The 18,166-nt window shown below is 40.7% G+C and overlaps 1 protein-coding gene and 1 long non-coding RNA gene across 7 annotated transcripts in view; one reads left to right on the top strand and one right to left on the bottom strand.

Annotated features, from left to right (window-relative positions):
* PCDH10 (protocadherin 10) overlaps nt 1-14,969 on the bottom strand; it is a 207,619-nt gene extending 192,650 nt beyond the window's left edge. For all 4 annotated transcript variants that reach the window (XM_074276316.1, XM_074276317.1, XM_074276319.1 and 1 more), the window contains exons 1-3: nt 11,396-14,969; nt 9,610-9,668; nt 8,936-9,042 (exon numbers count right to left, since the gene is read on the bottom strand). In XM_074276316.1, coding sequence (XP_074132417.1) covers nt 8,936-9,042; nt 9,610-9,668; nt 11,396-14,044 — 2,815 coding nt within the window. In that variant the 5' untranslated portion in view covers nt 14,045-14,969. The remainder of the gene's footprint in view (nt 1-8,935; nt 9,043-9,609; nt 9,669-11,395) is intronic.
* A 2,469-nt stretch (nt 14,970-17,438) lies between these two features.
* The window catches only part of LOC141545397 (uncharacterized), a 39,499-nt gene continuing 38,771 nt past the window's right edge, over nt 17,439-18,166 (top strand). The window contains exon 1 of one of the 3 annotated variants that reach the window (XR_012483002.1): nt 17,439-18,032. This is a non-coding gene — a long non-coding RNA (uncharacterized LOC141545397). The remainder of the gene's footprint in view (nt 18,033-18,166) is intronic. The other 2 variants (XR_012483005.1, XR_012483003.1) reach the window with 2 other exon arrangements.

Below are 18,166 nucleotides of genomic sequence, written 5' to 3'. Positions count from 1 at the left end.
TGATACTGAAATAACTCAGATGAAAGACTTTTCAAACTTTTAAATGATGATTACTGAACATTACTTTCTACTGGTATTTTAATGGAGGTGTTATTTAAAACTGAGAACTGTGGGGTTTTTTTAAGTATATTCTGAAATTCTGACATAGAGCAAATTGAGACTCCCATACATAGATCAGGAAAATTAGCATGCCTTGGTCAACTGAAATGTCTAAATGAAATTCATTTTCTTAACAAGGGAAAAATCCATTTTTATATCTAATTAATAACTCTTTAAGAGGATATTCTTGATGGCATTGTAGTCTATATTATCACTACCTAATTACAACTCACTACCTGGAAAGAATCCTATAGCAAATTACTATAATTAGTGACCCTCCAGAGCCAAAATACAGAGTGGCCTAGATGTAGATCCTATTGGCAAATAGGTTATTACTTATTCTATACCAGCAACTATTTGTTCCAGCCAACTCAATGCTGTTTATTTACAAATACTTTAATACCATTAAGGTTTCAAATGAAAATGCCATTCCCATAGACTTCCTCTGAATGGCATGACATGAAATAGTTTCTATTGGGAAGTCAAGCAAACATATGAGATTAATTAAGATGATCATTCATTCTTTCTTGCGTGGCATACAGTTGTAAGTTAGGAGTGAGGAGTTAAGGTTTTGTTCAGAGTCAAGTTTATAAGGCTGGTCCATCAATAGGGGTTAGTATATAACTAGTAATTATCTTTAGTTAAAGTTAAGCATCTCTCAGACCTAGGCGTAGTGAGCTCCTCTTCTGTCTTGCCCTACCAACCCCATCCCTAACAGTTTCATGTCTTGCATCTAGGCATGGTTTATGGTACTTGCCTCGCTAGGAAAAATTCCTATTTGTGTCTCTGATGGTATTGAATACTGTTTATTACTTAACTCCCAATTTGGAATGACAAAGAAAAATCAATTTTATGTTTCTGTTACATGTGCATTCATGAACTATATTTCAGAATTCAATTTTAGTTATTAAATTATTAGAACTTCCCATATGAGGAATGGTGGAATATTCTCTATTTTTAATGAAAACCAAAAGAAAGCAAAATAAAGATTTGGTTCAAATGATTACTAGATTATCTTTAATTAATTAATCATATCTTGACTAACCTAAGCTTATGAGCCATTACTATTACTATTATTATTTAAAATTCTAGCTTACCTTGCATCATAAATTGTTTTATATGAGAAATAGGTTAGACGAAAACAGAAAAATACATTTTATTTTCCTTCCCAGAAATAGGAAACACTTCTGTATTATCCACAAGTACTCAGGAGATAAGAGCAGTTATTTAGGTAAATGGTTTTTTTAAAAAGGAAGAAAATCCAGGGTTCTTATCACATATTAATCTCACTTTATAATGGCTTTTTTATTTTAAATTAAGCTATGTACGATACCAAGTCTGCCTCCAATTCTAACATTCCATTGATAATTGGTATGCAGAAGTCTGGAAATAAATTAGTGAGCAGTCAGCTGTTGAGGAATGCAAATGTGAATTGAAGCTTGGATTTTAGAAGAAACTGGAAATAGCATAAGGAAACTCAAAATGGTATAGAAGACCTTTGACAATCTCAGTCTTTTATACTATTTCTATCAGGAGGAATGGAAAACAAAGAGGAAAATAGTACAGGGGGTGGGGGAAAGATATGTTTACATAATTAAGAAAATTAAGAAAAGAACAGTTAAATCTCCCTGGTATGCCTTCAACTGAAATTCCTATAGGATCCAAGAAAGCTCATAAATCATATTTTGATAAAAGTAGTATTAATGAAAATGCCAGTTCTCCTAATGTAACTTCCAGCCATCTAGGCAGGACAAGAAATAGTTATTTTAACATATGAGCCATAAAGATCAAAAGGAATAGGCAAATATCAGACAAAACTGGTAGTTTCATTCACTGGGTCATATAAATGATATTTTCATTCTCTACCAAGGAAATTATTATAATTAAGTCACCCTCTAACAAAAAGACATTTTCTGTTTGATCAACTTCATGTCAAGTTGAGGAAATTGTTAATATTTAGCCATGTGACATAATGGTAAGAAAGCTAACTGTGGAGTCAGAAAGACCTTCATTCAAAAACATCTCTGGCTTACATTATTTGGCTGACCATGGGCTAGGCACTTCACCTTGCAATGGCCCAAGTATCACTTTACGACTGTAAGCTGCAGAAGTATTGATGATTTGCAAACACATATAACACACACACACACACACACACACACACACACACACACACACACACACACACACACACACACATCCCTCTGGAGGTTTGATGTTTTTTCCCCAAAGCAATATAATTTTTAAAATATATAAAAACAAAAGATTTTTAATCATGATTTTTTTTTTTCATTCAATAACAATTAGATGTTTTTTTAAAGAGCTACTTTGATATTAGTTACTCATCTCTGTCTTTTTTCCTGGGCTGCTCCTATATCTTTGCTGAATTTCCTTTTTGAAGGAAAAGAAATGTAGCACATGAAGCAAGAATTCTAATGATAAAATGGAGTATTATGTTCAAGGATAGCTGCATAGGTTTTTAATTACTATCTTTCCTTTTTTGTGTATTAGTTTTGCTTCCCCATTATTTCCTAAACATCTGTATTCTTGAATTTAATATTTTCTTTTGAGGTTGTACCTTTTTTTTTTTTTTTTCATTCTTTGCCTTTTAACATGCAACTGAAAATCTCCTAATAACCGTAGGTCTAGATTAACAAAGTTATCAGTCAGTATTAGTTGAATAAAATGTTCACTGTGCACTTAGCAAATAGTTAAAGAAAAAAAAAAATGTGTTCTGTGTAAGCTTGTTTGTTTGTGGATAGAAATAGATTTAGAGATAGGACATTTTGCATGATAATTGAGACAATTGCCATGTGAATTGCCAAGTGAACCTGGGAAAGTCACTTAAGTCCTGCCTCAGGGTATTCATATGTAAAATGATAATATAAGAACTTTCTTCACTGGATTATTGTTAAGATCACAGAAGATAATATATGCAAAGAGCTTTGCAATTCTTGAAGTGTAAGGTAATGCCATGTATCTCTATCATGACTGTTGTGGTTTTTCTTGTTAAAAACAGGCATTGTTTTCTGGAAGGATTTTCAAATTACATTTTAAAGTGAATATATGCAAGAATTAACATTTGTTATGAAAAGCAAATGTTCATAATGGATTAAACCTATGATTCTGTCAAAAATCCTTCACTTTTGCAATAACAGAGTATTTGGTAAGAGAAAGCAATGTCTAGAAAGCTCCTTGACTCTTTTTTTTTTTTTTAATTCTGTAGTATTCTTTAATATGTTCATATAATCACTCTTGTAAAAATATAAAAATTTCCTTTGACCTTCTAAAATAACCTTTCTTTTAGAAACTCTGAAATTCTGTTATAAAATGAGTTCAAGTGGCTATAAATAGTTGAGATTGGATGTTTCAATAAGCAGAGAAAAACCCTCTGTTTATTTTTCTTTGGGAAAGTAACAGTCTTTAGAGCACAGCAAGGCAAAGCAAACAGCTAGAATGGCTGTGTAAGCAAAGGCCCTGATTTCTAAGAGAAAACTATCCAGACACATTGTAAGCATTTCAGATTTTTAAAAATCTAAGCATAAAAACCTAAACAGCCCACTGAAAATTACCAATTTACAGTTATATAGATACTAACAATTAACAAATACACAGTATTATGTTATATTTTGCTTATGCATTCTGAATACACATTAATTATGAACAGGTTTATTAGGTACTAATATAAAGTGCTCTACGGATAGTAATAATCTGACACTAAAAAAAATCTGATCTTTTTCTTAAATTTGAGCACAAATGAAAAATCCAGGAAGAAAAGAAACTTAATTTAATACTTGCTACTTAATTCTTATAATATCCTCAGTATATCAAAACCAAGAGAGGTTACATAGCAGAAATATACTGATTTCTCAATATTTTGGTCAGTTTGAAAATGACTTCAGAATATCTTTTTCTTTAAAATCTGTTTCCCTAGATATTTATTTTTTCACCATTCAGAAATAATTTCTAGCAAGATGCATGACAGCTGATGTGATAGACTGCCTGTTGTGCAAAGATATATTTAGTCAAAATTTAAAATACCTATTTTTCATCTAGAGAGTAAATCTTCTCTTATGATTAGGGAAAATAGAAAATCACAACTGAAAACAAATTGTAATTTCAAAAATATGACAATCTGCCTGCAATTTGTGCTATTTTTCTATTGAATCTAATTTTACAAAAATATGCATAACATTTTTATCATGCAAAGAACTTTCACACACATATAATATACAATCTTTGAATTGTTTAAATAAATATAAAGGATATCAACATTTTCACTTTTCTAGGTCACCTTCAGTCCTACTTTTAGGAACTTTAACACTAAGGCAATCGGATATTAATTGAAAAGCAAAGATATTTAAAAACATAAAATGAATTGAAGTTGAAAATTAAAAGAAACATCTTCCCACACTACTTTTAAAGACATCACCATTGCAATATTTTAAAATGTTTAAGGAGAATAGACTTGTCCTCTCTAGATTTATCATAAAACTACACAACCTAGAAGGAAAATTTTTCCCCTAATTTCTCTCCTAACACTTCATCTTTCTTTTTCATTTACAGATATCTTCTCTATATTAATTTGTATCATAGCACTTCACCAGAAACCAGAAAGCAACCTTTCCACACAATGGACAGACAAGTTGCAACCTGTCTTTCCCCCATAACAACATGGAAGATGATTTGCCTGCATCTAGATTTTGAAGGGAGTGGAAAAAGGAAGATGTCTCTGAATCTTCACCTAAATTCTTGGTTGTTGTATTATTTTGAAATATTATGTCACCAATGAAAAAATGAAGCAAAAGACACGCTTTATTTGCAATTCAGGGGAAGGAGATTTTTAAATTAAATTCTTATATGAAACATTAGACACAAGATGAAAAACATCTTTTTTAGTAATTATTTTCATTTACATTGACTGATTTCAATGCAAAGGACATTTTACTTTTGTAGCAGTATTGAAAGTCACCATCTTCTCATTATTTCATATAGGAGACATACTTCCAGGAATATCTACCAAATACTTTCCCAGTTTCCTCAAAGATAGCCTCTGAAGTTAATGAGTGAAGTAAGCCAAAGGAACAGAAGTTAAAATTCAAAAGGGCAAAAAACTACAAATAACTGAACATTTGTTAGGATCCTATATAAAATGAGTTGGTCTGAGACCAGTTGATCATGCATCTGTATCTACTTGGTGACACTGAAAACTACTCATATCAAAATACATCCTTATTTGGGATTGCCTTTTTTCCTACAAGATACTAAGAAATATAACTCCATTCATCACTTAGTCCACTGCTATCCACAATTAATGTATAATAAATGAATGATATTATATACATCCCAGATAAACCAATAACATTGGAAATATTTTGGTCCTCAATACCCCAGGATACTTTATTAGCTTTGTACATCAACAAAAGTCTCCTTTCTTTAAATTATTGGCACATTTTCTTAAATCACAAATCATTTCTGAGTATTTTTAAACATATTGAATATCTTAGTGATTTTAAGGATAGTTAATTCGGATTTTCCCTAGAGCTGCTTATGCATGAACCTACCACATTTCCCTGGCTCCCTGCCATACCTAAGCAATACATCAATAGCACACTGAAAACCTCGGGAAGCACCTTGACAAGGCTATAGACAGAAAGTGCCACAGAGCAGTGATCAAGCAGAAGAGTTTCCCCACATGGGGCCAGGTGCAGAGGGAAACTGACAAAGCTCATGTGATTCTCTCTGCAGCTGCCAGCATGTGTGAAGCTCCTCTGTGCAAAAGATTGGTGATAATCTATGGCTGTGAGGAGCCTCCCTCAGGAGGAGTGAAAGAAAGGGAGGAAAGGCTCAACAAAGAGCATAGATGGCAGATAGATAGATAGATAGACAGGCAGACAGAGACAGAGAGACAGATACATAGATAGAAGGATAGATGGATAGATAGATAGATAAGGAGAAAGATCAATGCTTTGAATTTCTTTATCTACAACTTTATGAATAGAAATGGGAAAACTCAAAAGAAAAGTCCAGAAGAACCACATAAAAAGTCAATTAATGGTATATGTACGTATGTGAGTATACAAAAGCATAAATGTATCTATCCAGTATTTCTTTTGCCCAATAATCTGTTAATTGTGTCAATTCTGGATTAAGAAAACTGGCAAAATTTCATTAAATATTTGCTTTTCTTACTCTGCAAACCTGTAGATTCCTTAGAGAACGCATATTTCCTAATGTTACACTTCTGAAATATCATCTGCATTTATCCTCAAATTAAAAGTAGGCAATAGGATTTTTTAAAAAGGAAATTATCAATATGATATCTTTCTTTGGAGGAGTTTAACAGTCATAGTGGTTTGCAATATATTCAGTAAAGACAGCTTATTGTAAAATTTTAAAAGAAAATAATTTTAATATTCATGCGTAGGAAATAAAGAAGACCTGTGATTTCACTAGTATAGGGTTGTTCCAAATGACAAAACTTTCTTAACTTATAAAGACCCAGTGTGAATTTTCTCTTATACTAATAGTCCTGGAAAATTGCCTTGGGCGCTGATAAATTAAGTGGATTACCATAAGTGACACAATAATTATATATCAGAAGGGGGATTGAACCCAGGTTGCCTCAGCTTTCCATCCACTCCAATGCTCTTCAATATAGAGAAGCGGCTATTTGCTTTTTAAAATAAAAATTATCATTGGAGGGTTTACATGTCATCAAAATACATATTTATATCATGTTATTTTGCTCCTAATATTTAATATTGCATCACACATATTTGTGGATATCCATGGACTTCCCACAAAATGAATAAATATACTTCAAAAGAGTACTTTTCAATCTTAATTTTATAATAAGAAAGTTTTTATTGTGGAAAAAAAAGAAAGATAAGAAAAAGGAAAGAAAAAAAGAATGAATGAATAAATAGCTTCAGTTTATCATGTGTCCCAGAAGTTCATATTGGAGCATTTTAATTTTTTTTTTCAAATGCTTTGTGGCCTCAGGGAGAATTTGTCAGAAACATTACCACAGTGGCAATCCATGGTTCCTCTAAAATAAAATAGCTGCTAGGAAGATACAACAATAAGATTATATTCCCATCCATCTTTCAAATTCAACTCTTTTTGCAGCTGTTTATTCCTCCTCTCCTGTTAAATTATTATGGCTAATTATGTCTGATGGTCTAAACTGTTAGAAATGTTCATTGACACATGAATTGTGTGGTAAATTGTGACAAAGAAAGAAAGAAATGAATCTAAATAAACTTAAAGATGACACTGCTTTTAATTAAAAAACAAAAATAAAAATAACCAGAGTGCTGACTGCTGTATCAGAAACCCTAATTTTTTTCTTTAAAAAGGAATGGGAAAATCAAAATACATAGCTTTTTAAAAGAAAACAATAAATCATATCCCATATATAGGCCAAAAATGAAAGGGACTTTGTCCTCAGATAAAACTTCTGGCAAGATCTGGTTTGTTGTCAGGTTCCCAGACACTAAATAGATGCTCTGTTCACTTAGCGTGAAGGCTTGCAAGGGGCAGGGACCTCCAGGGACTCTTGGCACTTCTCAAGTCTCATTAGGTCTGCATATTAATGACTTGCAGTAACATAAAGGACCCTTGAGCAGCTCCTCCTTTTTTTCCCTTCCTCCAGCCTGGGTTTCCCAAGGCAAAGGGCAGCAGCAGACACACTACATATTAGCCAAGTAGGAGGCCTGTGGCAACCACCACTGCCAAGAGAACTGGGGAAGTATAATACCCCTTGCTACACTGCTCCAATACTGCTCAGTGATTCTGAACACGATGTTGTATAAGGGAATAGGGGTCCCTATAACACTTTATATAAGAACTTGGACTTGTCCAAAATTCTATGGTCCCAAATGAAATAGGACAAAGAAGTGTTCTCAAACTTTGCTGAACATGAATGGCCAAGAGATATATATTAGTAGTAGTCACAAGAATAGGATTGGCTGTCATGTTTCTCTTTCTACAAAATGCAAACTATGCCCTCCTCACATTAGAAATCTAAAATACTTAAAGGGATAAAAAGAAAATCAGTCCTTGCAGTGACTCCCCTAACATGTTAGAATAGAAATATCTTTATCTCTATGTCTGCAAAAACCATGGATTAGAAACCTACGAGATAATTAACATTAATACACCATGTAGAGGAAAAGATAATCATAAATACATTATCACATCACATTTTCTAAAACTGACCAACAAAAATATTAAAAACAGAAATGTTCCAAATATGCATTCCATTCGCTTAGCTACAGTTTTTTTCTCATGTCCTATCTAGGACTTGATATAGTGGCAATTTCACTGCTTCATGCAGAATGGGAAGTAGCTTTTACCTTAATCCATGATTTATAGAGTGTGTGACTTTTGATAAGTAACTTGACCTTAGCATCTCTAAGTTTTTGTTGCTTGATCTATAGAATGAAAAATTAATGTCTTTTTGCTTTGGGAAAAAAGATGAATTCTTCAATTGCTTTACAAATGTAAGACTTAGACATTCCAATCCAGTCTATCCCCCCTAATTATATTTAAACCAAATCTACTTTTACATGTTACAATGCTTATCTACCTTTTTAAAGACTGTCAAAAAATCATCATATTACTTCTTGATCTATGCCTTTCTGCATGATACATGCATATATTTTGGACATATCTATATATATATATATATCTATATATATATATATATATACACACACATATATGTATACATATACATATGTATAACATTCATGAAACTACCTAAAAGATTATATTCTCTGGATCTTTTTCTAAAATGAAAACATATCAAGTCACCTAAGGTCACACTCACCAGAAGACTGACCCCGATTGGTGGCGTCATGGTCGCTGTCTCCTTGTTCACTGTCTCCATGTCCACTGTCCTTAGAGCTTACTATGTCAGCTTCCTGGAATGCAGAACTAGAAGTGCAAAAATGTTAGTATTAGAATAAACATCATAAAGAGGAAACTCGGAAAATATTCTTCTGCCATCACATGGCCACAGATGGTGCTGCATGTGTACAGATCTTTTGCTAGCATGTAGTTTTGCAAGATGCTGATTTTCTCACTCTTAATTAAGCTTGAAAGGCAATCAGCACTAATAATCATAATAATAATAATGACTAATAATAGTCCATTTGCTGATTTCACTGAATCACATTGCCATTATTATTGCCATCCAAAGTACCCATATTTTAAAATTATTTGCTCTTGTCCCTTACATAAAATCACACCCAGATCAGTTAGTACATGTCAGAAGGTGTGTGGATTTATAGAACACTAAGCTAAATTATCTATGTGTAAATGAAGCAAAGACATACAAGTTGTGTTACTATATTGATTCCTAAACATCAATGTAATTATGATTTCATTTTTGCTTAACTCTATGCTTTTAAAATTCTTCTTTTTGCCCTTCTTATTTTATATTATCATTAAGAAGGTCACAAAGTCTTCACACACCATTCTAGGAGCAAAGTTATTCCATACCTGTTTACCCGCCGAGGTCTGTCAACTAGATAACTGAGCTCTGCTCGCTGATGTTTAGTCTAGAAAAAATAAATCAAAAGCATTTGAACTCCAAAAATTAAAAAAAAAAAAAAAGAAAGAAAGAAAACAATAGCCTCAAAAGCAGATATGTGTCCATTGCCACGTATCTGAACACTTACAGAGGCTATCTTGAGACCTCAAACTAATGGTGGAGGAAAAGTGAAAGGGAGGTAGAAAACTTGAAACCATGCAGACATTATAAACTGATTTATTTTTTACTTTTGTTGAAGGTGAGGATCCTGGCAGATGAAAGGGGTGGGAGTTGGGGTTAAAGCTAGACTTTGCAAGGAAAAAAAAAAAGACTATTTTTAAATGACCTCAAATTTCAAAGGTGATTTTAATTTTAAATGAGGTATATACCACTCTACCCATAACTGCTAATGTTAACCTTTTTTTTTTTTTTTTTTTTTTTTTAATGTATAATCTCTCTTCATTGGCCCAATAAATGTGTTGGAGTGCATACTTAGTTAATGCAATAAAAATAAACAGCACACTCTTAATAAGAAAAAAGTTTGAATATTTTCATGGAAATTCTTTTTGTCACTTTATTTTCAAAATGTGCTTCCATACAAATGAGTAATACAAATAATCATGAAAAGTCAATTAATAAGCTCTAATTCTCAAAGTGAGTAAAGCACCTGCCAAGAGAAGAGTTCATAAAACCCCAGAGGTCCTTTTCTCTTTCAATCAACCACTGCACTCTTTTTCCCACACAGCATACACACTATCATGGGCACACACATTCTTGTGTCTAAACCAACTTACTCACACACTCTCTGCCCCACTCCAAACCCCCACCCCCATTTTTTGCTCTTTGCCCTTTCTCCATCTTAAAAAAAAAAAAAAAAAAGCTAAATCTGGATTGCTTGGCCAAATGCTTTTAAGAAGAATGCTAACAGCATTGCAAGATCAAAGAACAGTGGCAAGAAAAGCAAGAGGTTGGTCATTAACTAAGAGAAATATAGCTGGACTGATGATTGTGAAACCATCCCTTTAGTCTAATCTAGCAACGGGCAGTGCCAGACCAGCTTCATTCAAATTCACACGGTGTGGAATGTGGCTGCAACAGTGTCTGTGTTGCTGTCCAGAGTAGAGAACTGCTGGCTGGCTCTTTTTGCAATGGGAGTTCAGAAGAAAGGGGACTCATTCGATCAAAGGTACATTCGAGTTTGGACAACTGTGTAGAGTTAAAACACACTTTAGCTTCTGTTTACAGGCGATTGAAAGCATCGATAAACAAAGCAAATGAGAATCCACTTTATTAAACACTGGGACAGACAGACGCAGAAAGCAGGAAAGATGTTTGAATGTGTGCTGGAACTCACTCCCCCTCCATCCCTCCCTTTTCCTCCTCCCCACACTGGCTTTCTGGGAACTTAATGGACCGAAAGGGAGTTTGAAAGAAGGAAGAGGGGAGGGAAGTGGGGGGGAGGAGTAAAAGTGGAGAAAAGGGTACAGGAGAGGGGGAATCAAAATAATTGTGGAGAGGAGAGTGCACAGAGGATCGGGAGCATCTGGTTATACAAGGAGGAAGGAGAGTGCCAGCCTCTTCTCCAACATTACAAGGAAGCTAAGATCCTAAAATTAAATAAATAAATAAATAGATAGATACACAGGGCAGCCGAGGCGAGAGAGAGTACGGTGCACCAGTGATGGATGTGCCGGGCTAGAGGAGGCTTTCGGATGGAGGAGATGATAGATGGTGGTCCTTTCGCTTGAGCCTTACCTCGTTGGACAGTATGCTGCCGTTGGAGATGATGTCGGGCTGCTGGTCAGTGTAGCCAGTGACGATGGCCCCGCAGGGGTTGTGCTCAGTGTCAGTACTCCGGGAAGGGCTGCATGGTTTGAGGAACATCAGATCGGTCTTGGCGGACTCTGGAGTCAGGCAGACCTGATAGCAGTAGTTCTGGTTGTGGTGGTGGGAGCCGAAGCCTCCGGACTCCTCCACTGGGACCTGCGCGGGGTTGCTGGGCACATTGGAGCTCTGAACCAACATAATGTCCGACTTGCTGAGCTTCTTTTTGCGCGCCCGAGCCTGACGGCTGCAGCAGGAGGAACTCCCGCCGCCCGCGCCCCCACAGCAACAGCAGCAGCAGAGGCAGCAATCGCTGGCCAGGCACGTGTATATGTTAAGCTTTTTCTCCTTCTGGCAGCGCACTGCCAGCACTATCATGGCCAGTAGGAAGATAAAAGACACTGACCCCAGAGCGATGATGAGGATGAGGGTGAGGTCCAGCGAGGTCTCCCCGCCGCCCGAGCGGCTGGGGCGCTGGTGCTCTCCGCCGGGACCCCCTCCTGCTCCGCCCCCACCACCGCCGCCCAAGGGTTCCACTGCCCCGTCGACCAGCTGCACCTGCAGAGTGGCGGTGGACGACAGCGGAGGCTGCCCGTGGTCCCTCACCTCTATCACCAGCTCGTAAGGCCGCTGGGGGTCGCGCTTGGCCGGCACCCTGCGCGCTGTGCGGAGCTCCCCCGTGCGCCAGTCCATGCGGAATAGGCTCATCTCATTGCCCCGCACGATGCTGTAAGTGAGGCGGGCATTCTCTCCGTCGTCCGCGTCCACTGCCGCCACCCGGGTGAGGAGGTAGCCAGGCTCCGCCGAGCGGGGCAACACCTCGCGCGCTGGAGTCCCGTTGCGCCCGGGCAGGGGCGCCACGATGGCGGGAGCGTTGTCGTTCTGGTCCACGATGAGGATGTTGACGGTGGCGTTGCCGGCCAGGGCCAGGGGACTGCCCGCGTCCCGAGCTTCCACTTGGAAGCTGAAGTCCTTGAGCTGCTCGTAATCGAAGGAGCGCAGCGCGTACAAATAGCCATTCTCTGAGTTGATGGACACGTAAGTGAAAACGCTCATGCCCTGGATCTGACAGTCCAGGATGGAATAGGCGAGCTGGGCGTTGGCCCCCTCGTCTCGGTCGGTGGCGCTCACGGCGTAGATGTAGGCGCCCGGCACGTTGTTCTCGGTCACATACACGTCGTAGACTGGCTGGCTGAAGCGCGGAGCGTTGTCGTTCACGTCCGACACCTGCACCTGGATGGACTTGCTGGTGGCCAGGGCGGGCTCGCCGCGATCCCGCGCCACCACTGTCAGAGTGTACGAGTCCCCGGCCTCCCGGTCCAGCGGGGTCTCGGTCACGATAGTGTAGTAGTTTTTGAAGGAGGACTTGAGACGGAACGGCACGTCCCCCAGCAGCTCACACTGCACCTGCCCGTTCTCCTCAGAATCGCGGTCAGTCACACTGAACAGGGCGACCACGGTGCCCGGCGCCGCGCCCTCACTCACAGCTTCCTTGACTGTGCTGAAGCTGATCTCGGGTGCGTTGTCATTGGCGTCCAGCACCCGCACGAGCACCTTGCAGTGTGCGGGCACGGCGTTGGGCCCCAAATCCTTGGCTTGTACGTACACCTGATAGACAGGACTCTCTTCATAGTCCAGCTCCCCACTCACCTCCAGGCGGCCAGTACGAGGGGACAGCCCGAAGAGCTCCCGCGCCCTCGGTGAGATGTGGCTGCTGAAGGAGTACACCACCTCACCGTTCGGGCCCTCGTCTGGGTCCGTGGCGTTCAGCTGAATGACCAGAGTACCCGGGGGCGAGTTTTCAGGCAGGGACACAGTGTAAACGGGTTGGTCGAAGGAGGGCACGTTGTCGTTGGAGTCCAGCACTCGGATAGTGAGCAGGGCCGTGCCCGTGCGCTGTTGCTGAGGGGGTGAGCCCCCTCCTCCGGCGCCTCCTGCCCCTCCTCCTTCTCCTCCACCTCCCCCGTCCACGGCGGTCAGCACGTAGCGGTGCACCGCCTGCTGCTCCCGGTCCAGCGGTTTCTCCAGCACCAGCTCGGCGAAACGGTTGCCATCGCCCTGGGTCTGGACATCGAGAGAAAAGTAGCTGTTGGGGGTGATCTCGTAGTCGCGCAGGGAGTTGGTGCCCACGTCTGGGTCGAAGGCGCTCTCCAGTGGGAAGCGGGTGCCCGGTGTGGCACTCTCTGAGATCTCCACGGTCAGGTCGGGTTCTGGGAAGGCTGGCGGATTGTCATTAATGTCCAACACTTCGATCTCCACCCGGAACAGCTCCAGCGGGTTCTCCAAGAAGACCTCCAGGTGCAGGACGCACGAAGGGCTCTGTTTACAGATCTGTTCGCGGTCTATCTTTTCGTTCACGTACAGCACCCCGGTCTCCAGGTTAAGGTCCAAGTAAGGGGTCCTCGAATTGGGGACCGTCTGAAAACGGCGAGCCGAAAGTTTTGTAATGTCCAAGCCCAAATCTTCGGCGATATTGCCCACGAACGTGCCATGCTCCTGCTCTTCCTGCACCGTGTAGTGCAGCTGGCCAAGGACTCCCTCCACCATCCAGAGCAAGGCAAAAAATAATAGCACAATCATCTCCAATGGGGAAAAAAGAAAAGGTTTCTCCGCAGCCAACAGCCCCCCAAGCACCCCACCCCCTAGCAAAATCCTCCAAAAAATACGAATAAAAGTGCACTATGTGGCAGGACTGCGGGGCTGGGGCGTCTTGGAAAGATTCAGTATTCCTTTTGATTCATTTTAGGGTTCTACCCCCCACCATAAAGCCTCTCCTTTTTCGCGCTTGGCACACGAAGGAAGGCGAACGTCCCCTCTCCTCATCTGTAATCTTACCACTGGCCAATTAATAAGATAATGATAATACAGTATTTCAGCTTCTTTTATTTATTCCGATAGTCTTGGCGCAGGGCAGTGCAGGCAAATCCCAAGGAGGAAATTTCGGTATTTCAAGACTGTCCTCGGTTTGTCTTCCTGCTGATGGGAGGAGGAGGAGGAAAAGGAGGAGGAGGAGGAGAAGGAGGAGGAGGAGAAGGAAAAGCAGAACGAGGAGGAAGAAGAGGAGTAGAAGGGAGAGATGCCGCTGGAGCCGTTGAACATGCCTCTTAATTAAAAAATAATAAAAATAATAAACCACTGGTAAAAAGCACAAGCAAAAAAAAAAAAAAATGTTTGTAACCAGCAAAATTTTATATAGAAAAAAGCACCAATGCTTTGCAGCATAAAACTTTCATTCCCTTCGGTTTTCTGGTTGAATTTCTCTTGATATTTCTCTCCCCTTGTTTTCATTTACGGGCATCTCCAATCTCTTCTCCTCTTAACTGTCTTCAGCCTTGTTCTTTAAAAATGTGGTGAGCAGTTTCTTGCCTGCCGTTTCTTCTTAACCTCTTTCCCTCTCCCTCTCCCCCTCTCTCTTTCCCTCTCCTTCTCTGTCTCTAGCCTATCTCTCTCTTCTCTGCTTCCCTCCTTCAGTCTTAGATGCAGCTTCTGGGATCTCTGCTGGCAGTTTCTGAGCTCGGAGCGCTCGGCTTCTCTGTTTTTGCGCAGCGCCCTCCATCTGCCAACCAATTGCCAAGCAGCAACACCCACTGGGGTAGAAAGTGATTGGATAGACCGGACGTCAAGCAGGGCACGTCATCAGGCAACCGGGCTGGGAGGAGGAGGAGAGTTTGGTTCCAGAACAGGTCTGGGAATGTGTGTGTGAGTGTGAGAGTGAGAATAACCCTGCAGATCCCGAAGCGCTTGCTAGGGGAATCTCTGCTTCGGAAACTTAATATTCCCATGCTGCAGAGAGTGGATGGGGAATAGAGGTTCCCCTATTTGCATCAGCAACACTAATGCATCATAGCAAAAACAGCAATGTTCTCTCCTTGGAGATGTGTTTCCTAGCATGCTAACTGAGGCTTCCCCCCCCCCCCCTTCCCATTTTGCATCTCCCTCGGTGACATAGAAATAGTTGTTTTCGGCTCCAGGAAAAAGGGGAGGGGGAGGGAAGTTGCAGTGAATTGACTGACAAGTTTAATTAGTACGGTCTCGTGACGAGAGCAGTAAGGGAAATAATAAAAATAAAAATAATTTGTTGCCAGGGATTAGCCTGCTTTTGGAAGAAGCAGGTGGGTTTGCACAAAAGGTCGAATAAGGATCAGGGTGAAGACTGAAGAGTTAGGGGAGTAAGACATTTGGAAGGGTTCTGGGAAGCCCAGAGGTTCCCGCCAAACCATTTGTGCTGACAGTCTCTATCCCTCTGCCCTTTTAAAGATAATCGCTACTAGCATAAAATATTGGTCTCAGAATGGATTAAGTTTCCTCGGCACCTGAAATGAAAGTGAGTCCTCTGATAAATGACAGAGTAGTTTCACTACGGTATCACTACTCCACACCTCTCCATCCTTTGCTGAAATGCTCTTTTTAGCTTTCTCTGCCTAGTACATCAAGGCTCTGTGAATCACCTAAGATATCCCTACGCCTCACGCGGCGTAGTACAGCAAATCGACAGGCGGAGGGAAAGGAAAGGGAAGAGAAGGCAAGGAGAGAGCAGAGAAAGCTAGCGATTTTCTTCCTTGTTTAGAAAGGAGATAACCCTCTGTAACCAAGATGGACTTTCATCACCGTGTAGTAAACCTTGCATTAGAAATTTACCTCACTCTAGCAAAAGACCAATGCAGCAGGAACGGGGAGCTCTGGTTGTAGAAATATACACACAAGCTACATAGCATTTGCATATACTTGTACTTCTACGATATTTGTAAGTGTGTGTGTGTGTGTGTGTGTGTGTCTGTGTCTGTGTGAGAGAGAGAGAAAGAGAGAGAGAGAGAGAGAGAGAGAGAGAGAGAGAGAGAGAGAGAGAGAGAGAGAGAGAGAGAGAGAGAGAGAGAGAGAGAGAGAGAGAGAGAGAGAGAGAGAGAGAGAGAGAATCGGGTAATCTAAGCTAAAAGTGGAGCTTTCTATACTGGAAAGTGCTTTTGGACAGGTCAGCATACGTGCCTCTTCCATTCTGTACCACTGTAGCATTCTATACCTGGGTTAAAATAGTGCTACTTAAGTCCTTGAACTCTTCATTTTTAAATGAAACATTTGGAGAGAATGTTCAGAGAAAAGGCATCTTCGTAACTCTTAACGAGAAAGCAGTCGTCGTTTGTAACTATCATTTGGTTCCCATACGCACTTAAAAGCCCTGCACCTCTTCTATTTTTTCCGGAAGAAAAAATTCTCAAAATTTCAGAGTAGAACAAGATCCAGAAAATATCACTACACCATATAGTCAAGGGGCATGTCTCTTGCCGAAAAACGCAAAGCATCTGTGGACGGATATTTAAAGAGAATTTGCAGCTATTAAGGGCTAAGGATGTTGCATTTCTCCCCTACTTATTTATTTATTTGATTATGCACTTGCACGCCTTTATAAAGTATGTATCTCTTACATTTCCTCCAGTCCTTCTTCCTACTTCTTTTCACGGGAATAGGGCTCGACTTTAAGCAGTTTACAAGGATGGGATGCCAGGGGGAAAATGGCTAATCCTTTCCCAGCTGCAGTAAATTTAAGAGGGGACCAGAACCCAGAGGCAACCGCAGCAGATGAAATGTTTTAGCATCACGTCTGAGGCTGAGCAAGGAGCTACAGTTTATAAAAGGACCTGTGGATCGATGAAAAGGCGATTATGGTGTGTCCGAATATTAATACAGCTATCCGATCGCTTCTCTCACTCCCCTACACACACACACACACACACACACACACATTTTGAGATCCTAAAGCTGAGTCATCAGATCCGGTAGCATTTTCTCCTTTTCTGACAGTCCTTTCCTAATGTGTACATCCACGTAGAGAAGGAGGTGTCTGCATGTTTGTGTATGGCTGTGTGCGCGCGCGCATGAGTGTGTGTGTGTGTGTGTGTGTGTGTGTGTGTGTGTGTGTGTGTGTGAGAGAGAGAGAGAGAGAGAGAGAGAGAGAGAGAGAGAGAGAGAGAGAGAGAGAGAGAGAGAGAGAGAGAGAGAGAGAGAGAGAGAGAGAGAGAGAGAGAGAGAGAGAGAGAGAGAGAGAGAGAGAGAGAGAGAGAGAGACGTCTGAATGGCAATGCAGATTGACAAGGATCGGAGGTTTCTTTTTCTAAAATGCAAATGAAGGTCCCATGGACTGAGTCCTGTCCCAAAACATACAGGGATGGAAATGAATTCGAGGCGACATAGGCAGATGTAGCTGTAAATAACCACTGCATCCACTTAAGCTGCCTTCCCCAATCTCTATTCCCCACTCCCCGCCCCCCATTCCCTCCTTAACCAGATGTAGCTGAATGGGGAGCCCTCTTTGCAAATATGGGTTACAGGCGTCTCCTAGCGGCCGCAGAAGTTCAGTACAAGCAAGTTGCTGCTCGCAACAGCCCTGGCTAGGGAAAGAGAAGACGCTTCTTTCCAGGCTCTGCTTCTTCCTCCTGATTTTCAAGACCTCTGAAGAGGATCATTCAGTCGTTTGCGGGGGGAGAAAAAATGCTATGCGTTTCCGGAATAAGCTGCGCTCCTTGTGATCCCAGAATCCGCGGCTGTTGCTCGACCGGAACCGAACTACTGCACGGTGGGTATTTTCGAAAGAGGCGGCAGTGCGGACTGAAAGGGTCCCTAGAACCTCTGTCTCCCCTACCCTCCATCCCTCCCCCCTTCTCCCCCCTGTCTCCATCTAGGCACATCCCGCTTTTCTGCTTTGGCTGG

This window comes from Sminthopsis crassicaudata, chromosome 6, assembly GCF_048593235.1.
Source record: "Sminthopsis crassicaudata isolate SCR6 chromosome 6, ASM4859323v1, whole genome shotgun sequence".
Taxonomy (NCBI): domain Eukaryota; kingdom Metazoa; phylum Chordata; class Mammalia; order Dasyuromorphia; family Dasyuridae; genus Sminthopsis; species Sminthopsis crassicaudata.
The sequence above is the reverse complement of the archived record's forward strand: the minus strand, read 5'-3'. Positions and strand labels throughout refer to the sequence as shown.